Below are 25,030 nucleotides of genomic sequence, written 5' to 3'. Positions count from 1 at the left end.
AAGGTATTTCACTGTATCCACACAGCAATATACAAATGATTGTGGTGACCTATCCTGCTGCTGTTCCAGTCAAAATCAAAACTTCCATTGACTTCAGCAAGAGAAGGATGAGGCCTTTAGTTTTTGGAGAAGAGAGAAAATAAATCAGAGGGTGGACCCTCTAGACCAGTGGTTTTCAACCTGTGGTCCCTGGGTACTTCAGGGTCTGCACACTAAGTCTAAGATTTCCAAAGGGGTCCGCAGCTCCATTTGAAAATTTTAGGGGTCAACAAATAAAAAAGGTTGAAAACCACTGCTGTAGAGCCTCATGTCATGGAGCAAAGTTGATGGAGACAGGGAGTAATGGGGGATGACTAGTCCAGGTTGTTGCTCCAAGTTAATACAGGCCACTCAATAGATCTCTCCTAATATTTAGAAGCGGAGTGAGTCTCTGAAGGAGGCAAACTGAAGGGCAAGGTTGTAGCCTGAGCCTGACTTTAGGGGCTTTTTGTTGTTAAAGGACATCGGGGAGGAGGGATAGCTCAGTGGTTTGAGCATTGACCTGCTTAAGCCCAGGGTTGTGAGTTCAATCCTTGAGGGGGCCATTTAGGGATCTGGGGCAAAAATTGGGGATTGGTCCTGCTTTGAGCAGGGGGTCAGACTAGATGACCTCCTGAGATCCCTTCCAACCTTGATATTCTATGACAACTGACCCACTTCATCTGCTTACCTGTCCTTTATGGACTGCCCAGTCCTGCAAGGCTTAGCACTTGCAAGGTACTGAGGAACCTCAACTTCCTTGCCTGACTTCAGTGAGATTTGAGGGTGTTCAGTCCCTCAGAGGCGAGATTAACCTTAAACAAAGGTGAAAGCTGCTGCCCCACAGAGTGTCAGTGGATAATAACTCCTCCCCCCAACTTGAAATGACTGCAGGGAAAATTTCACTATTTTCAAAAGAAAACTGTGATCTAACTGAGGCTATGTAATACTGATTCAGTAACCTCAATTAGAATATTTAGAAAATATGCATTCAATATAATGGCTTGATAATGTATTGCTTTGTTATCTGCAAACCAAAAAAAAACACCCCATAACTGTTCGCCATTTTTCATCATCGCACTCCAGACAAAATATTTAGTTTCTGTGTTGGTATTATACAAATCTGCCATTTGTTACATCAAGCATATGATGAGATGAACCTAGGTTTGCTTATCCAGTAGTCAGGAAGGAGGAGTTATAGAAATTCTTGGAGTGGTGTGAGCAAAGTCTTCACTGCTGTTATTCTGCAGATGAGTCAGTGGAACATAATTTCAAACAGAGATTCTACATAATATTAAAACTAAATTTCTGTATTATCTAACGTTAGAAAAAGAAATGTAACCAAAACACTGACTGGTTGTCTCAGCTGGTTTATGTCAGGATCAGTTCAACTTTAGAATGATTCAGCTGCAACATGAAAGCAAGCAACTATAATCATAAAAATAAATGAGCAAAGAGGTTTTAGCTGTATGCACATGACAGAGAACAATTATGGAATTATTATTATTATTATGGAATGGATTCCCTGGGCCTGATGCAGGCTCTCCTGGCTCAGACACAACTCCCATTGGCACCTACGGGGTCTGATTTTCTACTGTGTTTCACCTTGAGCACCCCTGTTCAGAACGAATATAGAATGCTGCTATTCTGATTTGGTAGGGGTTGGTGCAAGACAGCATAGAAACAAGCCAAAAAAAGTTTCATTTGAAAGGACTACAGGATGGGGTCCGGTGTCTCTTGCTCCTGTTGCACTTACTGGAATTAGAAGTCTATAGAAAACACAGTTGTCAAAGGTTCTAAGCCAAATCTAGACCAGGTGTCAGCTGGTGCAGCTTCCATAGAAAACCAGTGATAATCTAAATGGTAATGTAACTCTGTTGCCTAACTGGCATAGACTCAGACTTTAAGACCAGAAGGGACCAGTATGATCATCTAGTCTGATCTCCTGCACATTGCAGGCCTCAGAACTTCACCCACCCACTCCTGTAATAGACCCATAATCTCTGGTTGAGTTAGTGAAGTCCTCATTTTAAATTTAAAGACTTCAAGTTACAGAGAATCTACCATTTATATTAGTTTAAACCTGCAGTTGACCCGGGCCCCATGCTACAGAGGAAGGCAGAAACTCCCGAGGGTCTCTGCCAATCTGACCTGGAGGAAAATTCCTTCCAGATATGGCAGTAATTTGGACCCTGAGAATTTCAGCAAGACCCAATAGCCAGACACCTGGGAAAGAATTGTCTGTATTAATTCAGAACCCTCCCCATCTAGTGTCCCATCACTAACCATTGGGGATATTTGCTACAAGCAGTTGTAGATCGGTTACATGCCATTGCAGGCAGTTTCATCATATCATCCCCTCCATAAACTCAGTCTTGAAGCCAGTTAAGTTTTTTGCCCCCCACTGCTCCCCTTGAAAGGCTGTTCCAGAATTTCACTCTTCTGATGGTTAGAAACCTTCACTTAATTTCAAGCCTAAATTTGTTGATGGCCAGTTTATATCCATTTGTTCTTGTGTCCCCTCCTTCCCTGGTATTTATTCCTCTGATGTTTTTATAGATAGTAATCATCTCTCCATTCAGCCTTCTTTTGATAAAAGTAGTGCAGGTGGCATTCAGTGGGTGTTCAAGGTGAGGGTTGTTCACAGACTAAGGAGGAGGAAGAGGGAGGGTTCATCAAAACCAACATCTAATAGGAGGTGCAAATAAAGTATAAACAGCGTTGCCTTGGATCAGGGAGAGGCCCTGAGTGCACATTGTACAGCTCACAGCCTCTCCATGAGTGACCCTACTTCTGTGGATACCTTGAGAGCTGTGTGGATCTTGGGGAATGCACTGTATTAGGGTGAGAGCCTGCAAAGTGGAACCCGTCTCTCTAAGGGAGCAAGGGGAAAACCTTGTGTCATTTTCATTCCTCTTCACATCTCAGTGTATTCACTCATAAGGGATGTTTTGGCCTGACTCTCTAGATCAGTAATTTAATAGCATCCTTCTTTCAGCCCGTTGTGCCCACGTGTTGAAGTCCTGTCCCACTGAAGTCAGTATCAGACCTTCCATTTTCTTCACTGAGGCCAGGTTTTCATTTATGCTCCCCAGCCTAGAGAGATCAAAACCATGCAGGGGGATTGCATATCCTGCAGTGTATGAATCAATACTTGGCACAGGTGGTTTAAGGCTTAAGGTGTGGGGGGTTTAATTTTTTTTTTTTTAGTATAATTTTAAATTTTTAAGAGTTTAACTTATAAAAAAAATAGCAGAAGCATTCAGGTGAGAATGCAGCAACCATTTTGAATCACCATTATTGTTGTTATTTGAATTGTGGTAGTGCCTAGATGTCCCAACTAAGTTTGGGACCTGTTGTTATTAGGTGCTGTACAAACACATTGGTAGACACTGTCCTCACCTTGAAGAGTTTACAATCTAATTTGAGACAGGAGGCAACAAATGCAACAACAAGAGGATGGAAGGAAGGACAGGGGTTGCAGCAATAAGAGTGCAGGGGTGCATAGGTAGCTATTGCACAAACGGATAGTTCCCATTCATCTTCATTTTAAATAAAATGAGCTATCCATTAGTCATTATTATTGCCATAGTGCCCTAGGAGCCCCAGCCATTGACTAGTCCCCATGGTTCTAGGGGCTGTACAAACACAGAACAAAAAGACTGTCCTTCCCCCAAGGGCTGACAGTCAGGTTTGGTGGCTGATTTCTTGAAGGCAACACATCCGAAATGGGTTTTGGAGGCAGAGGAGGATGACAACTTTATGGATTAATCCGGTGAGGACACTCAATGCTGAGGGACAGCGTACTAGGAAGTGTGAAGAGGCTTGTGGGAGAAACAGATGGATGTTGAAGGTTGCCATCACTAAAGGAGTATCAGGAATGGTGTGGGGGAGGGGGGATAAAGGGAAAATAAATAAAAGCAGATAAGAAGGGAGGGGACAGAGTTGAGAAGGGGTTTGTAGGTGAGAACAAGAATCTTGAATTTGATGCAGAAGAGAAGGACAAGTGTGTTTGTGGATTTGAAGAGTGGGCTCACATGATTGGAATGAAGGCTTAGGAAGCTGATTTTAGCAGCTGTGTTTTGAGTGGAGTGGAGGGGTAATGGGAGGAGGATGGGATAACATTTTAGGCATGCACAGATTGAAAATCTATATTTAAAAAGAATAAATGAAGAGAAAGGAGACAAATTGTATTGCAACTCTCCTTGTTTTTTCTAAGATCTAGGGTGAAATCCTGGACCCACTGAAGTCCTTGGCAAAAATCCCATTGATCGTGGCGCCAGGATTTCATCTTAAGATTTTCAGAAATGAGTACTGATTTTGGGTGTCTCAATTTTTGGGTCCCTAACTTTAGGCACATTAAAGTAGTCTGGTTTTCTGGTGCTCAGTATTTTCTAAAAGTCAAGTCTCAAATGGAGCACTCAAAAATTGAGACACTTAAAACCACTTGTCATTTCTGAAAATTTTGGCCTACACTTGGAAGCAAATATGACTTGATCCTGCCCCATTATAACCAATGGAAGCTTTTCCATTGACTTCAGTGGAAGCAGGATCAAGCTCTTAGAGCATAATCTTGCAGAGATTTAGGCATATGCTTAACCTTATACACTGTGAGTGGTCCTATTGGCTTTAAATAATATTAAGTATGTGGCTTTGCAGGCCTGGGTCCTTACATGTTAAAACCCTGAATGATTTGCTTTCTTCAAGAGGTAAAATATTCGCATGTAACTCTTCATGGCTTTTAAGTGTTTGCTCATTATACATAATTCTTAAGCCACCAACTTTGAAAATCAGATGCCAGCATTAATGTAGGTAATTTAAAATCTTTGTCCTATCACTCTGGAATGCTGACTGCAGCTCATTCTCGCAGGTTTTGTTCTACAGTCAACAACTTCAAACATTATACTATGTCATGAAGACTAATTGCAGCATTTTTCCCATTTCAGGGTAAAATGGGTCTGCAAATGATCTTAGCAACAGCTGGCATTGCAATTGATTTGCTTGAAATTCTCTTTCTGTGACCAGTTTTTTAATTGTGCTATTCTGGAGAGCTGTACATTTAAAAAAAATGTAACACTCAAAATTAAAATGGAAATGTTCTGCAAGTAACTTGCTTTGACAGAGATTTCAAAAGCTATTATAAAACCAGCCTTTACAGCAAACTGAAAGCCTGTGCTGTTAGAAAGGTACCTGCTGAGATCCAGCTGGTTCATGATGCAAAGGGGATACAAGAGGAGAAGCGAACAGTAATTTGTGAATTTTAGATATATCTGTATATAGTTGGACTAATGCAAGGAAGAAAACATATTCTCCATCTGGAGAGGGGAAAATAACAGTGAAAATCTCTTTTGCACAAAATTCTCTGAAATATGTTCATTTGGAAAATTGGCTCTTAGAAATAAATAAATTACACAAATGAAATAAATCATTTTGGTCAATACATGATTTGTGTTCCTAATACAGACCAGCACTTTAAATGGTCATAAAAGATGAGGGTACCTTTTCCTAATACAATTTTAAATCTATGTGTGTTTATGTTGCAGTTCCAGGACTGACTGGGGTCCTGATGGTGTTAGTTTTATTCCTAATGTGCACAGCTTCTACATATGCTATCAGGTAAGACTTAATCTGATTATTACATTGAACATCACAATCTGAGCAATCATATTCTGCCACAGATTAGAAGGAATACAGAGCAACTACAACGATATGTAACAGGCATTATATAATAGGAAGGAAAATATCAAATATCTTGTTCCATTTGTTGCACTAACTTGTAGGTAAACTAGCACATTAAGTTTTGGAATCAGTATTTGTACAATAAATATGCAAATAGATGATGTTTTCAGAGCGTAGATTTATTAAAGAGACATGGTCAACTCGGAATCTGGACAGTTTACTCTCCCCTGTCACTGTGTGAAAGATCCACACAACCAACACAGTAAACTGACTGTACAGAACCAGTGAAACTAATTGTACTCAAGTGCTGTCAAATACACAAAGTAAATCTGGAAAAATCAGAGGTTAATGTAGTTTTACTTCATCCTTTCTTGGGTGTTACTTGTAGCAATAAATTGACAAAATACTTCAGATTGAAATGTGCCATTTAGTTGACTTAGTGTCTTTTTAAGGGGATATTAAGAATTCTGGGTACCATATTTCATAACTGAACACATATGAACATATGAACTGAACATAATTCTTGGTCAAAGCCTCAGGTAACCTTATTAATGGAGATGACAGTCTCGAGCAGAGATCGGCCACCTTTGGCACGTTGCCCATCAGGGAAATCTGCTGGCGGCTGGGCCGGTTTATTTACCTGCAGTGTCTGCAGGTTCGGCTGATTGCAGCTCCCACTGGCCGTGGTTTGCCGTCGCGGGCCGAGGGATGTGCTGGCCACTGCTTCCCGCAGCCCCCATTGGCCTGGGGAGGTGAACTGTGGCCAGCGGGAGCCGCGATCAGCTGAACCTGCGGACACCGGAGGTAAACAAACCGGCCCAGCCCACCAGCAGATTTCCCTGGTGGGCCGTGTGCCAAAGGTTGCTGATCCCTGGTCTAGAGAGAAAATGAGCAGGGAACTGTATCTTTCCCTTTTCAGTGCAGAGTCCTTGTGAACACCAGCAACTTAATGCTGTGTGGTGCCTGCTCCAAGGACTTAAGTGTCAGAGTGCTCAACAGCCTACAGGATCGAGTTTGATAGCCTTTATAGCCTTAGGCCCTGATCCTGCAAATACATGCATAACTTTTGCTAATGTAGTAGTCCTTATCAAGTACTCACTTGGGTAGATTAATGATTTTGTAGAATCAAGAATCAAGTGTTTGCAGAATTGGGGTTTTAGATCCCAATTCAATAAGGTACTTCCAGATGTGCCTAACTCAAAGCATGAGAGATTAGTCCCAATTAGGTCAGTTAGGCATATGTAAGTTACATTACTGAACCAGCATGTCTTAGCTAGCTATTATTATTATTGTTAGGCCTCGATTGAGGAATCAGTTGAGTATGTACTTAAGAAACTTTCCTGAACACGGATGCTTTCCTGTATCAGGACCTTAGTGAGGTCAGAAACTGGGAATTTGCCAGAAGCTGGGAATCAGCGACGGGATGGATCACTTGATGATTACCTGTTCTCTTCATTCCCTCTGGGGCACCTGGCATTGGTCACTGTCAGAAGACAGGATACTGGGCTAGATCGACCCTTGATCTGATCCACTAGGGCCATTCTTACGTTCTTATGTTAATTGGCAGCCCCAGGTGGAGCTACAGAAGCACTGAATTTGAGCAGGATTAGACTGCAGTGCTGCTAGACTCAAGATAAGATCTCAAGATAATTGGGCAGGATGTAAGCTATGCTAAAGGCTTTGCCTCCAACGCCAAACCCATTTCATAAAAGTTGGAAACACTAAATGACCACTTCAGACTGATACAGCTCTGCAGGGCTTTTCCAAAAGCAAAAGTCTGTTTTCTCCAAGGCCAACATAAATTAGAAAATAATAGCAGCATTTGTTTAAATAAAAAAAGAGAAAGAGATGCAATGCAAACATTCTTAGAAATAATGAACAGTGTTAAATTTTTATCATAGTAATTTCCTGATCCAAGCAACAAAGGTTTCTCTGTTTCCAAGACTGTGTACTAGTTGTATCCCGTTTTGACTACTGCAACCTCCTGCCCTTCAGTCTCCCCTCCCTAAAACTCCACTCCCATCAAAAACTCATTTTTCTCTCTTAGTGCTCCAACAATGCCTCTTCTTCTAGATTCATTACAGTGGCATTTCCTCTTCTGTATAAAGATCAAGCTTCTTTTCTTCAAGCATTCCACAGCTCTGCAGCCACCTATCATGTCTAAGCCTGTTTCTCCTCCTGTAATCCCATCTGCTCCTTAATGTCCTCTTTGTCTTCTCCTGAAAACTCTTTCCACTTCCCTTCATGCTATCTCTATATTTGCAATACATAAAGGCTTGATACAAATGTGAGGTGAAATGGATAAACAGTTTCTGACATATGAATTTTAGAACAAAATCAGTTGAATACACTTCTTCAAAAATCTTCTTAATTTTTTTAAAATGTTTTTCTTCCATGCAATAGCTTGTGTAGAAACTCTCCATTTTTCATTCAAGAGCCATTTGCTAGAAGGGGGGTTGAATTATTATAAAATGTAATAAAACATACAGAAAAATGTTGAAGTGTGATCCAATTACAAGTTAAATTTATTCCAGGGCCTTTCCCATGAACTCAATCACTAAAATATAGGGCACCACTTATTCAGGGCTTCCTAAATAAGTTCCAAACTGCTCATACACAAGCTATCTTCTCAATCATATATAACAATAGTCATTCACATTATTATCCTATAAACCATCACATACACATTTCCTTCCAATGCAAATCTACAACCACGCACATACCAAGGCCAATTTTCCAAAGTAGGAATTAAATACACAATTTGAACTCAGGGTTTCAAGAACTCTGATTTCTAGGAAATTAGATTTTGATAAATGTCTATTTTGAATGACAGATAGTAGATAAGAAGCAGTCTGATGTGTTTTAAAAGGTTCTGATTTAGTAAAAAGAAATAATGTATATATTTAGGCAATGTGCCAGATATAAGCTGTCTAGGTAAAAGGAGACAAAAACATTTCAGAAAGGGACTTAGTGTATGTTTGCAATGTCTTAAGAATAGCTTCTTAAATTATATAGTCAGAGTTAAGTTTGTGTTTGATTTAATTTTTGATTTGTATTGTGGATGGGGATAAGGGTTTGTATTGGAAGAGAATATGTTGTGCTGCTGTATAGGGTTGGAATGTGCTGTGTTGTGTATTTGTGAAGAAAGGTAGCTTATGGGTGAATATTTCCTTAGCTAGTGAGTTCCTAGTTTTTTTGAGAGATGATTGTATTCATGGAGAAAGGAATAAAGTTAAGTGACAGTTCACAGAGTTTTTATGTGGGGAGAATTTCCCTGGTTTTTAAAATCATCAATAGAAGGAAGTCCTTCTTCCCCTTTGTCCTGCACTTATGTGGCACTGCTTGTTCCCTGCAATTTATCTCTGTGTGCCCTGGATTCCAGAAAACCCTCTCTGTATGTCAGCTCTAACTCCTGAAGTATCTTCATACTTTCTTCCATGTTGCCCTTTGCCTCAGTTCCCTGCGTGTGCATCATGGCTACTTGTACCTACTTCAGTCCTTCTCCCCTCTCCCTCAACTCTCTGACTACCTCCCTTCCATACACCTTGTTACCCACTTCCCATTACACCCATTTGTATTTAAAATGCTTAATAGCTACTTTCAATATTTTAAAATATAAATGTCTACAAGAGCATCAGGGCGAATGGTGTGTCCTGAATGAGCCAATGTTGGTGGCAGAACTGTGGTTATAGGCTGAATTTTGGGGCCCGGGAGCCATTATGGCAGCAGGGGTGGGGTAGAAGGCTGTGTAGAGACCTGGGAAAACAGGCTAGTCTCCATACCTTAGTTCCCTGCATGGACTCCTAGTCCCTGCTCTCCTTCCCTCACTTCCATGCCTATCGAGTCGCCTCTCCTTCTTTTCAACAACTCAATGTAGGCAAATGTGTGTGTATATTTTTTACATAACTGAATTGAATTTTGGACCATAGCTGAATTGGACTTTGATTTTTTTATGTTTATAATTTTCATGTAGATACACAGAGCTGCTTGTAATTAGCAATGACTGAGTGTAGTACCTGCAAATGACATTAAACCACAGTTTATTCTTTGCAGGTTTTTGAACTACGATATCTTCTGGTACACACACAACCTTTTCTTTGTCTTCTATGTGCTGCTGCTGGTGCACGTTTCTGGGTACGTAACAAAATAAACAGTCCCTGTTCCATAAGCACACTGAGGAGGGTACAGCTCACAAAGAAGAGCATTGAGGCAGGGAGCCAAGTGGCATCTTCCTGACGTGACCTTGTGCTGGTCAGTATTTAACCGTGGCAATTGCTCAGGTAAAGCTTGTGTTGTGGTTGGTGCATCATTTGGTACAGCAGATTAGAACACAGCAGGGTCAAAACCTGAACCAAACCCCAAGCCTTGCCCATTCCACCAAGTTGTGGTGGTAATTAAAATAAATGTTGTTTATGTCTGGCCCCAGAACCACCCTGGCTGGCTGCTGGCAAAGGGTGAAGTGAGGTCACTCTCTTCCCTTTGTCTCTCCTTTCTCCACATCCCCATTGCTGTATCACAACAATTATTTCTGTCTCCTCAACCATTTTAAACAACCATTCTATGGGTGTAAATGACCACACAAGTGTTACAAGCAGGGCTTGACCATCCCAATGGCCAGAGCCAGAGTCCAGGTAGACCAGGATCAGAATCTAAGAGTGATAGCTGGACTCCAGGACTGGGGCTGTTTAGTACTCATGCCAGTGGGCAGGGATGGAGCCAGCATTCAAAAGGCAAAGCCAGGGTCTGTAGCCAGAGTCAGAATTTAGGTACTGAAGCCCAGGATCAAAGCCACTGTCAGAGTCCAGGTTCCAAAACCAGAGGTTGAAAGCTGGAGTTGGCCTCCCAGTACTGAAGCCAGAGGTCAAAGCCGGTGTTTGTATCTCCACAGGAGGTATGTGATGATGCCTACAGGTTTCCCATTGCTGCCAGGTAGTGGTGTGGAGGTGTCACCTGTCCTGCAGACCCAGGTTCTGGTTACATCCTCACAGAACCACACAAGGTGCAAGGCTGTGGAGTTTCTCACACCAATGCAACTCCTTTGGACCAGATCCCTAGTTGATGTAAATCAGCACAGCTGCATTTCAGTCAAAGCAGCTGCATCATTGACACCAGCTAAGGACCTCGTCCATTAAGTTCCCTGGAATTACTCCTGATTTAGACTGAGATGAGAAAGAGATAAGCTTTTGAGCTGCACAGAGCTCTTCTTCAGGTCTGGGAAAGCTACTCATAGTCAGAGCTAAATGCATACAGGAGTTGCACTGGTGTGAGAAACTGAGTACCTTTCCCAGACCTGAAGAGCTCTGTGTAGGTTGAAAGCTTGTTTCTTTCACCAACAAAAGTTGGTCGAGTAAAAAATGTTACCTCACTCATCTTGTCTCTCTTGTTAGGGTCTGAAGGTAAACAATGAGTAGCTGTTGGATTTTACAAGCTGTTAAATATAGCACTGTAAACTTGAAATCTAGAGCATTTTTAAAAAAAGAGTTCCAAGTATCAGGTTCTTACATTGGACCATGATTCCTAACTTTTTCATGTTTTTTTTAAAAAGGTTCTCCCCACCCCTTCACTGTTGCTGTATGAAAGACCCACAGGGGAATCTGACAAACTAAGGCCCCCATCTCTCACTGAATAAAAGGCAGGTGGTTCCCTGTGCAGACCCCTGTTCTTGCAGGACTGGAACCTGCCTGGCTATACAGGGGAATTGGTGACAATGACTCTGCACAAAGTGCTGTCTCATACACAAACTAAAATCTAGAGGAAAACATTTTTCTACCCTCTATCAGTTACAGTAAATGTAAGATGTAACTTGTAACAATAGAAGCTAAAAAACATTTCAAACAGAAGCATGTTTTTTTCTTTTAATTCAGATGTTTTTTATTATGATTAGGAGCCCTTGTCATAGACGAGGACCCTCATTGTCCTAGGTGCTGTACAAAATGATGATCCCTGCCCCAAAGAATTTACAATCTAATTATAAGACAAGATACAACAGGTGGAGAGAGACAGACAGGTGAGAATGCAAGGAAACAATGAGACAATATTAGCATAGAATCATAAAATATCAGGGTTGGAAGGGACCTCAGGAGGTCATCTAGTCCAACCCCCTGCTCAAAGCAGGACCACCCCCCAACTAAAGCATCCCAGCCAGGGCTTTGTCAAGCCTGACCTGGCTTGATAGGCTGTGGTATCAGCACACCTAACCGTTGGCAAGGTTTTTTGAATAAAGTTACCAGTAAACACCCCCCTCCCCCACCCAGGGCACTGGCAGCTGGAGGAAAGACTATCAGCATGATTCCAAAGGAGCTGAGCTGTCAAGGAGCAGGGGAATGGACAAGGGGTCCCAAGGTGGCTGAGATTTGCATGGGAATGGCAGCTCATTCTTCAGAGGACAAAAGTCTTCGCAGCACTGGAATGATTTGGGGAAGATTCTGAAAGGGGATTTTTTTACGATATTCCATGCCCTTTCCTCCCAGATCCTCTCCTGGGGGTGTTTCCTGGTTCTATTCTATGTATTTTGTTATACTGCCCGGGTCACTACAGTATCTGAGCACCTCCCAGTAGCACGTTAAGTGACACAACTAACATCTGTCATGTATGCTTTGTTGTTTCTTTCATCCTCACCCCAGGGGGAGAAGAGAACTAAGCCTTAATAATTAATGCATGTGCTGTTGAGGTACTTTTTGCAGCAAGACCTACAAAGCATTTCAGTGACTTACAGATGCCCCAAACTTTAAGTAGGCTTTGGTATTAAAGCCAACAATAGCAAAAAGTCAATAGGAAACACAAAGCAGATGCTTTCATGACATTATTCTACAAACATAAGGATTACTAAAACATTTGGAGCCAGCTCTTCTGCTGGTGCCAATTGGGCTAGCTCCTCTGAAATCAAAGGAGCTACACCAATTTGCACCAGCTGAGGATCTGACCCTAGTGATATTACTATAGTTGTCAAAGGACTTAGACATCTCCTACCCGGTGAAGAATTTTTAAGATTGTACCCATTCATTGTCCTCGATCAGATCCAGAAGTACCAGAGCTTAACCCACCCTGGGACACCAGAGAGAGGATGCCAAGATAATCCTCAAAAAACCCCAAACATAAATCATACATCATTGCAGCTAACTCAACATCAGTAGGACTAAATATTAAGTAATTAAATTAATGTATTAAAGTTAAGCACATGCTTAAGTGCTTTGCTGGAATGGTGTCTTCACAGCATATACTTTATTAAATACTGGCTGATGATCTGAAAACTGGGACATGTTTGTAAGTTTTATTTTCCTGTGTTTTAAATATATTCTTCATCGGAGATTGGAGGAGGGGATAGAAGTGAATAATGTGGTCCTACTGAATTTATCAAGGAGCGCATAGCTTTCTCAGTGGCTGTAGCTATGGTAATAGCTTTTATAGTTTATCAAAGAATCGGTGCCTTTGGACAATGATTCATGATTGTGTGTCGCTTTTAGTCGATAATATCTTGTGTATTGGACACAATGTGTCAAAAAGTATAATGTTCAAAGAACAGGATTAGTCTTTCATTTATATAATGTGGGTTTGGATGTATTGTAGCTTGTTTAAGATTCCATTTTCAGTGAAAGCTGGGGCTACACTACATGAAAGCAAAAACGCTATTATCAAAATGAAGATTTTATAATCCTGACATGACATGAGAGGTGACCAGATTATATATAATATATGTATACATGTACACTTTTAAAGGGTAGGGGGAGGGAAGGATTTGACTGTACAGATACTTAATGTGTAGCATGCTGGGGTGTAATTTTACAGCACAGCAGCCTGCTACACACTAAGTGGCCATGTAAACCCTGCTACCGAGCACTAGATGTTCTGAAGTGCATTTTGATGTGCACTGCAGAACTTTTAGTGTGCTGCAACAGGGTCCCCATGGCCATTTAGTGGGTGGCAGGCTGGTGTGCAGTAGATTTACATCCCATCTTGCTGTGCACTACGTTTCTGTATAGAGAAGTTTGAAGAGTAGTCTATGAGAGGAAGAGTAGCCCTCTTCCTAAGGTGACACAGGATTTCGGGTTCAATTCCCAGCTCTGCTGCAGATATTCTGGATACTCTGAGGGAAATCTGGTAATCTGTCTGTGCCTTAGTTCGCCATCTTACTGAATTTTTCCTTTCATCCCATCTTTTTTCTCTCTTGTCTGTTTAGATTATAAGTAGAGCTAGTCAAAATACCAAAATTAGTTTCATGAAAATTTTCAAATTTGTTGTCTTTTTGAAGTACTCGAAACTAACCATTAAAAAATTTTTTTTTGATTCCTTTTCAATTTCTTTTGTTCAAAATTTTTATTTCAAACGTTATCAGAATAGTTAACAACAATTTTGATTTTGGTTTACCCAAGACTGGGTTTTTTGGTAAATAAGATTTGTATTTATGGAACAGCGCTGTTTTTGATAAACATAATTTTTTGATTGAAAACATTTTAGGAATGGTTAAGAATTGAAAAAAAATAAAGGCATGAAATCTTTTGAGAAAAAACAAAAAAAGTTAAACAATGTCAACAATTTTTTACAAATTGGAAAAAGGGCATCTTGTGACAGACACATTTCAACCAGCTTTAGTTTTAAGCTCATCAGGGCTGTTGCTATTTTATGATGTGTTTGAACAGTGCCAAGGACAATAGGGCTCTGATCTTTCTGAGGGCGTCTTTACCACGACAATAAATAATAATAATGACACTGGCCAGATTCTCAGTTGATGTCAATGGAGCTATGCCTATTTACTTTTGGCCCAATATTAATGACAATAAAAACAAAAGTTCTATACAAATATTGAGTAGAAGGTAGAAAAATATCACTGATTCTGTTCTTTTTGTAGATTCCCACAAAAATCGTGGAAGTTAACAATGGGAAAAGGTTTACTATGTTTTTCTGAGGAAATTCTAGCCCCTTTCCTTGCAAATCTTCCCTGAGGATATTGTCTAGTGTTTTTTCCAGTCTAATTTTATGGGTGGGTCTTTCAACCTTTGGAATGTATTTCACAGCGAAGTACAGCATGCTGTCAAGAGAGGCAGTGTGGACAAGTGGCTACAGCACTTAACTGGGACTCAGGAGAACTGGGTTTTATGCTCAGCTCTCCTATTGTCCTGCTCGGAGACCTTGAGCAAGTCACTTCATGTGTCTCAGTTTCCCCATCAGTAAAATAGGTATAATGATACTGACCTCTTTCGTAAAGTGCTTTGAGATCTATGGATGAAAGGCACTATACAAGAGCGAGGTATTTTTATTGTTGTTGTTAATGAGAGAATAACATTGAATAGGTGGAAGAGTCAGTGTAGTGGAATTGCAGTTCACCTTAGGAGCTTCTGAACTCATAGCATAGCACTAAAGATGCCGCCCTGGCAATGGCACCTGTTGTACAGAATGTTGCCAACCATGACTAGTAGGCTTCAATCAGTGAATTCACTTTCAGCTCCCATAATTATTAGTTAACTTGTAGAAATCGCAAAACCAGAAATTTGTCATGTGAACCATCAGAAAATTCTCACTCACTCATCTTGCAATCCTGAAACACTGACAGCCCCAAAAATCTAGTTAACCCGTGTTGTTTTTTGGTTTTGTAACTTTTTGTTTAATTAGAAATAATGCCTAGAGACACTCTATCATGGGGCCTTGTAAATGATTCGATTACCTTGTGCCAAGTGGTAGATGAGTTCATGCATGGCAAAGTGAAGTGCAACCATTAAAGGGCTTGTGTGTGACAATTTGTAATGGACAAATATTAAAAGTGTGTTTTAATATTACTATCCCACTTTGGGTATCTTCTGTGTTAGGGGTGACAGAGTATCCGAAACTTATCTCATCTGTCTAGCCCATTACCAGGATATCTAAGCATGCAGGGGGAAGCCATAGTTGGGTTTCCAATGCTCTGGTGGGGTGAGTAGCTAATGCTGCTATCTTATCTGTCTGAAGTGCTTCTGTGTGCACCAATTACCAGTGTATCTGAGCGCCTCACTATCTTTAATTTATTTATCCTCACAACACCCTGTGAGGTAGAGCAGTGTCATTATCCCCATGTAACAGATGGGGGAACTGAGGCAGTAGGATTTAATGACTTGGTTAAGGTCGCATAAGAAGTCTGTAGTGAAGCAGGGAACTGAATCCTGGTCTCCCAAGTCCCCAGTTTGTGCCCTAACCATTAGACCATGTTGGCAGCATGTATCCTGTCAGGAGGGCAAGGTTGGGTTGGGAAGGTTGCTGCCACCACCATGCTTCCCTCCACTCCTGTGAACCAAACAGTGCCAGGATGGCTGGTGTGTGGGTGGGGTATCGATTACGTGTTTCAAAGGTGGAACTAGGAGCGTTGCTCACCACATTGAATCCAGCACTCAGGAGGTGTAATGCTACAGACGTTTCGCCCAAGCATTGCTGCACAGGCCAGAAACCTCCTCCTCTCCCCAGCAAAGCCGTGCCTCTTAAAAGGTATAATTTAGCCATTTATATTTCTACCATCCCAGGCCATGATTTTGATATAATTCAAGCCCAAATTCTTTGGATGGCAAAGGAAGGCTTCAGCAGAACAAGGAGTTATATTACTTATCTCATTACCTTCTTAATGATTCATATAGTGTCTAGAGGAATCCTAGTTTTCCTTTAGTATTTTTCCTCTTTCTGTTCTCCAACTGTGTCTGTAAAATCCCATGCACGTTCATGTTAATATAAATGTAACTCTCACCTGAGAAACATGCACAGCTCCAGAAGTATCATTTGTAAGGTTGGATCCCTGCTTTTTGTAGAAGTGTGGAATGTCATTGCTGCGGCAACGCTGTCAAAGCTGCTAAGCCATTACAGCTGCTCAGTGCTTCTGTCCTTGGAGCTCCAGTGTTATCAGCACTAGCAGAGAGCACCGCTTGCTCAGCCAGCAAACCTCGATGTTACTCAGAGAGAAACCACAGGCATGGTTCGGTGACAAAGGCACTCAGCCAGGTTTATTGCCCTCAAGGCACAGTCCTAGTGACTCGCACAACTTGGACAAATACATTAACACATGAGTGCCCTGTGGCAAGGAGCAGTTTAGTCAGCAGCGGGAGTCTCTGCTGTCCCCTTGGCCTCACAAAGGGCTAAGGTAAGGTACCTCGACATTTACAGACTGAGGCAAACAACTGGGATTAACAAGTTATGTATTGCCTTACATGTTTCATGACATCTGTTTGTTACCTTCCCTTGTACCTGGTTCTTAATATTTCAGAAAAACATCCCTATTATTCTGTTAAACCATCTTATCTTGTACTAGATTGTGATGTGTCTGTACTAACCTTCTGAAATATATTTATGTGTATATGTATGCTAGCAGCAACTTTGCCAAGTTTATGTACCGAACAGTGAACGTGTGAGCATCTGTTTTAATACATGGCCTGACTTTTTGGTTCACGGCCGCTGGTTCAGGCCTCAGGCCCTGCACCAGGCCCAGTGCTCCAGGCTCTCTCTCTATACTACACATTTGATGGAGCACTGTATTGGGGTACACTCACCACAAGAGCTCCTCTTCCTGGCCAGGCATGTCATAGTGGCTTTCGTCCCAAATGGCAGTCCCTGCCAATAGTCAATCCATGGCTGCGATGGTCTCTCTTCCCATAATTCACAGGGCTCCCTCTTTGCAATTCAGCCCTCCGGGTAGATCACTGTATAGTCCCCCCCTTCCAGGGTATCAAAGTCTCAACAGACCAGATGTCTGGGTGGCACCACCAACAGTGCTGTGCCCTTTCCGAGTGACTGGTACGGGAACTCAGGCTCCCCCCCACCCTTTTTTATTGTTTCCCTGGGCTTCTTCGTACCCAAGCTTCTCAGCCTTTATTTTCCCACAACTCCTCTGGAGTTGATCCTGCTTCCAGGGCCAGGATCCCAGGGCTTATTCTCCCCCCCCCCCGGGTTTCCTCCTCCTCCTCCCCACCTCTCTGTTCTCAGAGAGTGACTACAGACTCTCTCCTTGTGGCCTCCTGCTACTAAAGACTTCATCTCTTTATATTCCTTACCCAGCTTCTCCCCCAGCTGGGCGTTACCAGCAATTAGTATTTATAAATCCCTCGGCCTCCCTTCAGGTGCAACTATGAAGATTAATTGTCCCCATCTGGAGCCTCCTTAACTCCGTCAGGGCCAGTGTGGGGTGAACACCCCATCATAATGACTTTTTTCATTTGACAAGTGGGTTTTCAGAAGTGGGATGTAGCTCATGTATGATGCTGTCATGCACAAACATGAAATACACTGAATGATAGGAATGCTCCCTGCAGTTTATAATTCTGCAATATTGTTAGGCCACTTGTGTTTAAGATTGCATTAAAACAAGGGCTTGTATAACACACAGAGTGTGGCTGAAAATAGCAGTGGTGTGATTGAATTGCAAATGGAATTATTTAATTTCTCTCCGAGGATTTCTCCTACCCTCAAGTAGTATCAGGAGTGCCAGATGGGTTGCAGAACCTCCACTCTAGTGACAAAGGGATCTATTGTTGGAACGTGTCAAGTTAATTCAAACTCCTGAAGGTAAAACAAAGTTAAAATGCTTGCGGAATATCAGCCTGTGATCAGCTTTGTGATGGCCCATAAAATCCTCTACAAATTTAGAGAAGTCGGTTGATTTTGATTGCTGTTTCAGTGTCTTTTTTGTTTGTTTGTTTCCTGTAGAGGAGTGCTTAAATACCAGACTAACCTAGAGGAACACCCTCCTGGCTGCTTTCATCCTAACGCAACTCTCCAAGAGGATATTCCAGTGCCAGGCACTTCTGAAGAGCCTTTTCCTGAATACGCTCCTGAGCCTTTCCCAGCAGAACTGGAACCATTTGTACAAAATAATTTTGTGAGAATTTGCACTGAGGAACCCAAGTTCCAGTCGCACTTCCCAGAGGTCTGTATGATCCATTGTTTCAGGTTTTACAGGCAATGCCAAGTCTTTCAGTCAGCCATGACCACTAATTATTACTTCTCTGGACCGGAAGTTTTAATAATGGAAAATTTTAAAACCTTATGAGGCATCAGCCCACCCCACCCCACCCCACCCCCCAGCTTTTACAGCCTGAATTCCAGCCAGAGCCGCAATGTCTACACAGCTATTTTTAGGGCAGCATCGTGAGCCCCTGCTAGCCCACGTCTGTCGAACCGGCCTGGGAGACTGGCTGCGGCAGACTGTATAGGCACACACTGTGTGACCTTGGGCAAGTCACTTAATCTCCCTGTGGCCAAATCCCATCTGTAAAATAGGACTAAGAATGCTTCCTATCTCCCATCCTTTGTCTATTTAGACTGTGAGGGTGGGATTCACAAAATTATTTAGATACCTAAACCCAAGACGTAGGCACCTAAGTCTCAGTTTGTGCTCCACTGTGATCCACAAAACTGGTGAATACCATAAGTGCCTAAATTCACTCAGTGGCTAAGTTTTTTTTGCAGTAAACGTTCCCTCAGCACCTGTGTTTCTGCCTCTGGGCATGCGTACTGCTGGCTCCCTCTAGATATCTGGGTGTCTATGTCCTGCCTAAGCCCCAGAGCAATTCACAACCAGAGAAGGTAGGCAGACAAACACCTATGTTGTGTGCCAGGCCCAGTTCAATAGGTGAGCCCAAAAGCCACCTACTGGAGCAGGCCGCTCAGGCAAGTTCACACAAAACAGCTGGGGTGAGGAAGGAAAGGAGAACTTCCTTTATAACTTTTAATCTAACCATAAGGGTATTCACCTGGGATGTGAGAAACCCGTGGTTCAAGTTCCCCTCTGCCTGATGAGGAGAAGGGATCTGAATGGGGGTCTACCACCCCTCAAGTGCTCTAACTGCTGGGCTATGAGACATGCTGATGTGGGAATCTCTCCTATTGAAGTTGCTCCACTTTAATTAAATAACTGAATAATTCAATATTAATTGGGCCAGAGAAAGATTTAGAATGATTCTGTTGCCTTGTGATTACGGCAGTCACCTCCTCCTCCTCCATTGGGACTACTTGCAAAGTAACCGGTAGAGATCAATGGTTCCATGTCTAGTTGGCAGCCGGTATCAAGTGGAGTGCCCCAAGGGTCGGTCCTGGGGCCGGTTTTGTTCAATATCTTCATTAATGATCTGGAGGATGGCGTGGATTGCACCCTCAACAAGTTTGCAGATGACACTAAACTGGGAGGAGAGGTAGATATGCTGGAGGGTAGGGATAGGATACAGAGGGACCTAGACAAATTAGAGGATTGGGCCAAAAGAAATCTGATGAGGTTCAACAAGGACAAGTGCAGAGTCCTGAGTTTAGGACAGAAGAATCACATGCTCCGCTACAGATTAGGGACTGAGTGGCTATTCAGCAGTTCTGTAGAAAAGGACCTAGGGGTTACCGTGGATGAGAAGCTATATATGCGTCAACAGTGTGCCCTTGTTGCCAAGAAGGCTAACGTTATTTTGGGCTGTATAAGTAGGAGCATTGCCAGCAGATCGAGGGACGTGATCATTCCCTTCTATTTGGCATTGGGGAAGCCTCATCTGGAGTACTGTGTCCAGTTTTGGGCCCCGCACTACAAGAAGGATGTGGAAAAACGGGAAAACGTCCAGCAGAGGGCAACAAAAATGATTAGGGGGTTGAAGCACATGACTTATGAGGAGAGGCTGAGGGAACCTGGATTATTTAGTCCGCAGAAGAGAAGAATGAGGGGGGGATTTGATAGCTGCTTTCAACCACCTGAAAGGGGGTTCCAAAGAGGATGGATCGAGACTGTCCTCAGTGGTACCAGATGACAGAACAAGGAGTAATGGTCTGAAGTTGTAATGGAGGAGGTTTAGGTTGGATATTAGAAAAAAACTATTTCACTAGGAGGGTGGTGATGCACTGGAATGCATTACCTGGGGAGGTGGTGGAATCTCCTTCCTTAGAGATTTTTAAGGTCAGGCTGGACAAAGCCCTGGTGATTTAATTGGGGACTGGTCCTCCTTGAGCAGGACATTGGACTAGATGACTTCCTGAGGTCCCTTCCAACCCTGATATTCTATGAGTCTATGATTCTAAAGCTGTGTCTACATTTATGGCGGCATATAAGAGTACAGACATTGCATGCTCAGCTAGCATGCTGAGATACGGCTTAGGCCAGTAGCGTAGTGTAGAGTGCTTTACCTGCCTGAACCCCCAGGGTACATGCTCTGCATGGCTCTCTACATGCCCACGCAGTGCCTCCCGTAACTACCCTGCTATTTTTAGCAGTGTAGTGTCCTACTGCCTCATTGGAGCCTTTCACTGTGACATGTAAAATCACAGAGCCATAAGGTTAAATGTGAGGGTCATCTAGTCGAATTCCCACATTTTGACCTAAACACCGCCGTGGCATGTGTGGACACAGCCGGCTTTTCACTGCGACCTGTGGCTACATGTGTAGTGCCTGTATTTCAGATGCAGCCATAAGTGTAGACATAGCCTAAGACATTAGTCACCATAAGGATGATAGAACTAGGCTGTATAAGAGTCATTGAAATAAAAAAGGAAAAAGATTCCTTGAAATAATATTTTTGCTTTTCTTCTGCAGACTTGGCTTTGGATTTCTGGACCTTTGTGCTTATATTGTGCTGAAAGGCTCTTTCGCTATATCCGCAGTTACAAACCAGTCACGATAACTTCAGTGATAAGCCATCCCTCTAATGTCCTTGAACTACGAATGAGGAAAGAAAACTTTAAAGCAAGGCCTGGTCAGGTGAGTTGACTCACAGCACATAGAACTCCAGCTTCTCTTATGCAAGGGTTGAGGGATGCTTTTAACTTTGGGGTATTGTTAGTAGCAGCCATAACCGAATGTTTTGAACATAGCTTTTTTTACCATTCATTTTTCTCTGGGTGATTTATTTCAGTACATTGTTCTGCACTGTCCAAGAGTGTCAGCATTAGAAAGCCATCCATTTACGCTCACAATGGTAAGAAATCCATTTACTTCGAGTTATTGCATTTGAAGTAGTTTCCCATTTATTTATTTTTGGTGAGGGAGTGTTCTCTCTCATTCACAATGAAAATTCCTTGAATAAGAGCTTACGGTTCATTTCAGAGGCTACAGTGAATATAAAGTGATTGTTATGTCTCTCAGCACTTTGTGTATTTAATTTTGTCTACTGTTGAGAAAATAATAATAGGAACCTATTTTCTAACTTCCATTAGTGGGAAATAATAATAATAATAATTAATAAAATATCCATTCTATTTTGCTCATTCAAATATAAACAAAATAGCACTGAAAATCTTTATGTGGAATTAGGCACAAATTTTTTTTTGTCTGTTTGGTGAAATAAACTTAAACAAAGACATTGCATCAGTTTCTTTTAGTTTAGTCCATAAGTAAGTTCTTTTTTCAGTCTTCTACTGTGTTTGTGATTTGTTGTGAAGTTTACCAGTGATGTAGGACCAGTGAGATGGTACAGTTGGAGAGTATGGGCCTATTTTGTCTTCTTATTATAACTGATTTACCCCATTGTAAGTGTGAAAAGACCAGAATCAGACCCATTTAATTTAATATTAAATAGAAAATATCTTTTGATTATTCTCCCTGTATTGAAGTTGACAGATTGGACAAATGGCCAGTGTGATGTCAGGTTCCAAAATAATAACTGCTGCTAGAAGCTAGCATGGAATTGACCATTATAATTAAGGACACTTGACTAGATCCTGCAGATTTTACTCTGGCAAATCTTTGAATTGACCCCTATGGGAACTTTGCCAAAGGAAAGACTGCAGAAGTGGGCTCAGTGGTGTAAATTGGCAAGTTCATTGACATCAAGTTGATTGCACTAGTTGAGGATCTGGCCCACTATTTGGAAAACTCTGTTACAGTGATGGCACCCGTTGCAAGAAGCAAATCTCAAGATTGGGTGAGACAGATATGGTTTCTCAGTCAATATAAATCCTTTATATTCAAATACAGTGTTATATATTTTCAGCGGAGTACAAATATCTAGTTGATACATTAGTTTAGATCTGTTTCAGAGTAGCAGCCGTGTTAGTCTGTATTCGCAAAAAGAAAAAGAGTACTTGTGGCACCTTAGAGACTAACAAATTTATTAATTTATTAACAAATTTGTTTGTCTCTAAGGTGCCACAAGTACTCCTTTTAGTTTAGATCTGTAGCAGAAGAGATGGTAAAGTAGCTTTCTCTTATGTACAGTGCATTCTATACTGAAGTAGGGTGATGTTAACATCCTATAGGATAGGTCCATCAATGTCTATTAGCCAGGATGGTCAGGGATGCAACCCCATGTGTTGGGAGTCCCTAAGCCTGTGACTACCAGATGCTGGGACTGGACGAGAGAGGATGGATCACTTGACAATTGCCCTGTTCGGTTCATTCCCTTGGAATCATCTGGCACTGGCCCCTGTCAGAAAACAGGATACTGGACTAGTTGGACCATTGGTCTGACCCAGTGTGGACGTTCTTATGTTCTTATATAACATAGTATGTACTGCTTTAAATATTCCTTCATATTAAATTGCTATTTTGACATTAGTTCTGATTTTTATTGCCCCAAATGTATTTCAGTAGCACTTTAATTACACTAGAGTAGATGCTATTACTGGGTGGTTTATTGCATAATAAGGACTTGAAACATCTAGACTTATAATAGTCTTCTCTGTCCAGCTTAGGCAGGGGACAGTAGTTTCCAGATGTCTTTCTAGGTAATTGTTCTGCCTTGGGCTGCTTCTTTGCTTAGAAAGCTTTTTTCGCTGCAATATAATGCTAGACATAGGACGAGGCTTAACGGTATGTCGGCAATATCTTTACTCAGTAATTTCCCCCCCCTGCTTCTGTCTGACCTACTTGTAGGTAGCAAACATTAACGATTTCAGTGTGAGTTTTGTCAGCTTTTCTTAGTCTTTTACATAATAATAATCATAATAATAATAATAATCTCGTTATTTTATAATGTGCATGGTGCTTAATAGACAAGTAAAAGTGTTAGATCTGGGAGCTTACAATGGTCATAATGCAGCAAGCAATGCCAATAGACAAAGGCTGGAGGGAAGGGGAGTATAGGCACAGAAGGAGGGCTTTGCATCTTTATTGATCTCTCTCTTTTTAAAAAAAAAAAAAAAAAAAAAAAGGTTTAATATGTTGCTGCTTGGATTAATGCCCAGTATGAAGGCTGGGATGGAAGCCCAATACCTGCTCCATTGAAGCCTCTGGCAAAACTCCCACCTGTCTCCATTGCAGCCAGAGTGTACACTAGATCCCAGCCAAGTGAGGTAAATGAGATGACATTTTGTAAAGAGGTGGAGTAATTTGTGCAATTTAATAGGTTCCCCCCCGCTTCCTCCCCCCCCCCGGTGGAAGGGGTAAGGCATGAAACTTGTACATGGGTTTGGCGAGACAACGTCCGTATCACTACCTAGGGCTCAGAGCTGCTCTCCTTCCTACTCCTACTGTGGCTGCTATTTTACCCTCTAAGCTGGATCAGCAATCAAAGGCTTCAGTGCCACTTGTGCAGCCTGTGAAATCACTGGATCCATGCAGTCATTGATCCTCCTCCAGCCTGCCCCAATGACTGAAACATTTTGCTACTTGAAAACACATTTTTCTTTTCTAATATGAAAATTCCATTTATTTTTATCCATGCTTTCATTTTGTCTTGCTCAAAATTTCAAGTTTCCAGAGTGGTGAAGAAGAGGTAGCACAGCTTCTGCAGTCCCCTGGAGGAATCCTGCTGGCCAGCTCAGCAAATTATTTTGGGAGCTCTCAGGTAGCTTGCAATAGAATAGAAGTTGCACCATCCTTGAATAGGGTACATCACCCTCCCCACTGGTTCCCAGCTACCTCTGTACAACTTTTGTCAATATGCTCTCTATTAAGCAGATGTAAGAATATTTATTTTCCTAGGTCCCTTTCAGAGAATCGAACAGTCACTCCCGAAGTGCTGGTTGGTGTGGTATTCAAAAACTCTTCTACTTGGACCCTTGTGTGCCCAATTTCTTTACTGTTAGATGAGAATTTTCTATCACTTTTCACAACAAAACCCTAGTGGAGTAAAATAAAATAAATATGGAATCTTTCCTTTATTGCAGCCTGTGTGCCACGGCTTCTGAACTCCCACAGGGCCTTGTCCAGAGCTCATTCAGATCAATGAGAATCTTTCCACTGACTTTGAGGGGCTTTGGATCAGGGCGACAGGCTCATTATGCACTTTAATAGGGGGCTTGCCTAACAAGATAACAAGAATGTTCAAGGCATTTTACTTTTTTTGTTGGCAAGGATATTTTTTTTAAAAAAAATTGTATATCACTTTTAATTAGGATACAAGATGTTCCTCTCTCTGTGTTACACAGATTAATCTCGTGAGTCCTATATTTCTGGGTAAATATATATTTTTGGCTGGGA

At 41.8% G+C, this 25,030-nt stretch overlaps 1 protein-coding gene across 1 annotated transcript in view; it reads left to right on the top strand.

Annotated features, from left to right (window-relative positions):
* Positions 1-25,030, top strand: part of NOX4 (NADPH oxidase 4) — a 166,274-nt gene that overhangs the window by 19,624 nt on the left and 121,620 nt on the right. Inside the window, exons 7-11 of the mRNA XM_038415634.2 lie at positions 5,562-5,634; positions 9,751-9,831; positions 18,349-18,568; positions 21,206-21,370; positions 21,525-21,587. Coding sequence (XP_038271562.1) covers positions 5,562-5,634; positions 9,751-9,831; positions 18,349-18,568; positions 21,206-21,370; positions 21,525-21,587 — 602 coding nt within the window. The remainder of the gene's footprint in view (positions 1-5,561; positions 5,635-9,750; positions 9,832-18,348; positions 18,569-21,205; positions 21,371-21,524; positions 21,588-25,030) is intronic.

This window comes from Dermochelys coriacea, chromosome 1 (assembly GCF_009764565.3).
Source record: "Dermochelys coriacea isolate rDerCor1 chromosome 1, rDerCor1.pri.v4, whole genome shotgun sequence".
Lineage (NCBI taxonomy): Eukaryota > Metazoa > Chordata > Testudines > Dermochelyidae > Dermochelys > Dermochelys coriacea.
This window is presented reverse-complemented; position numbering and strand designations above follow the sequence as displayed.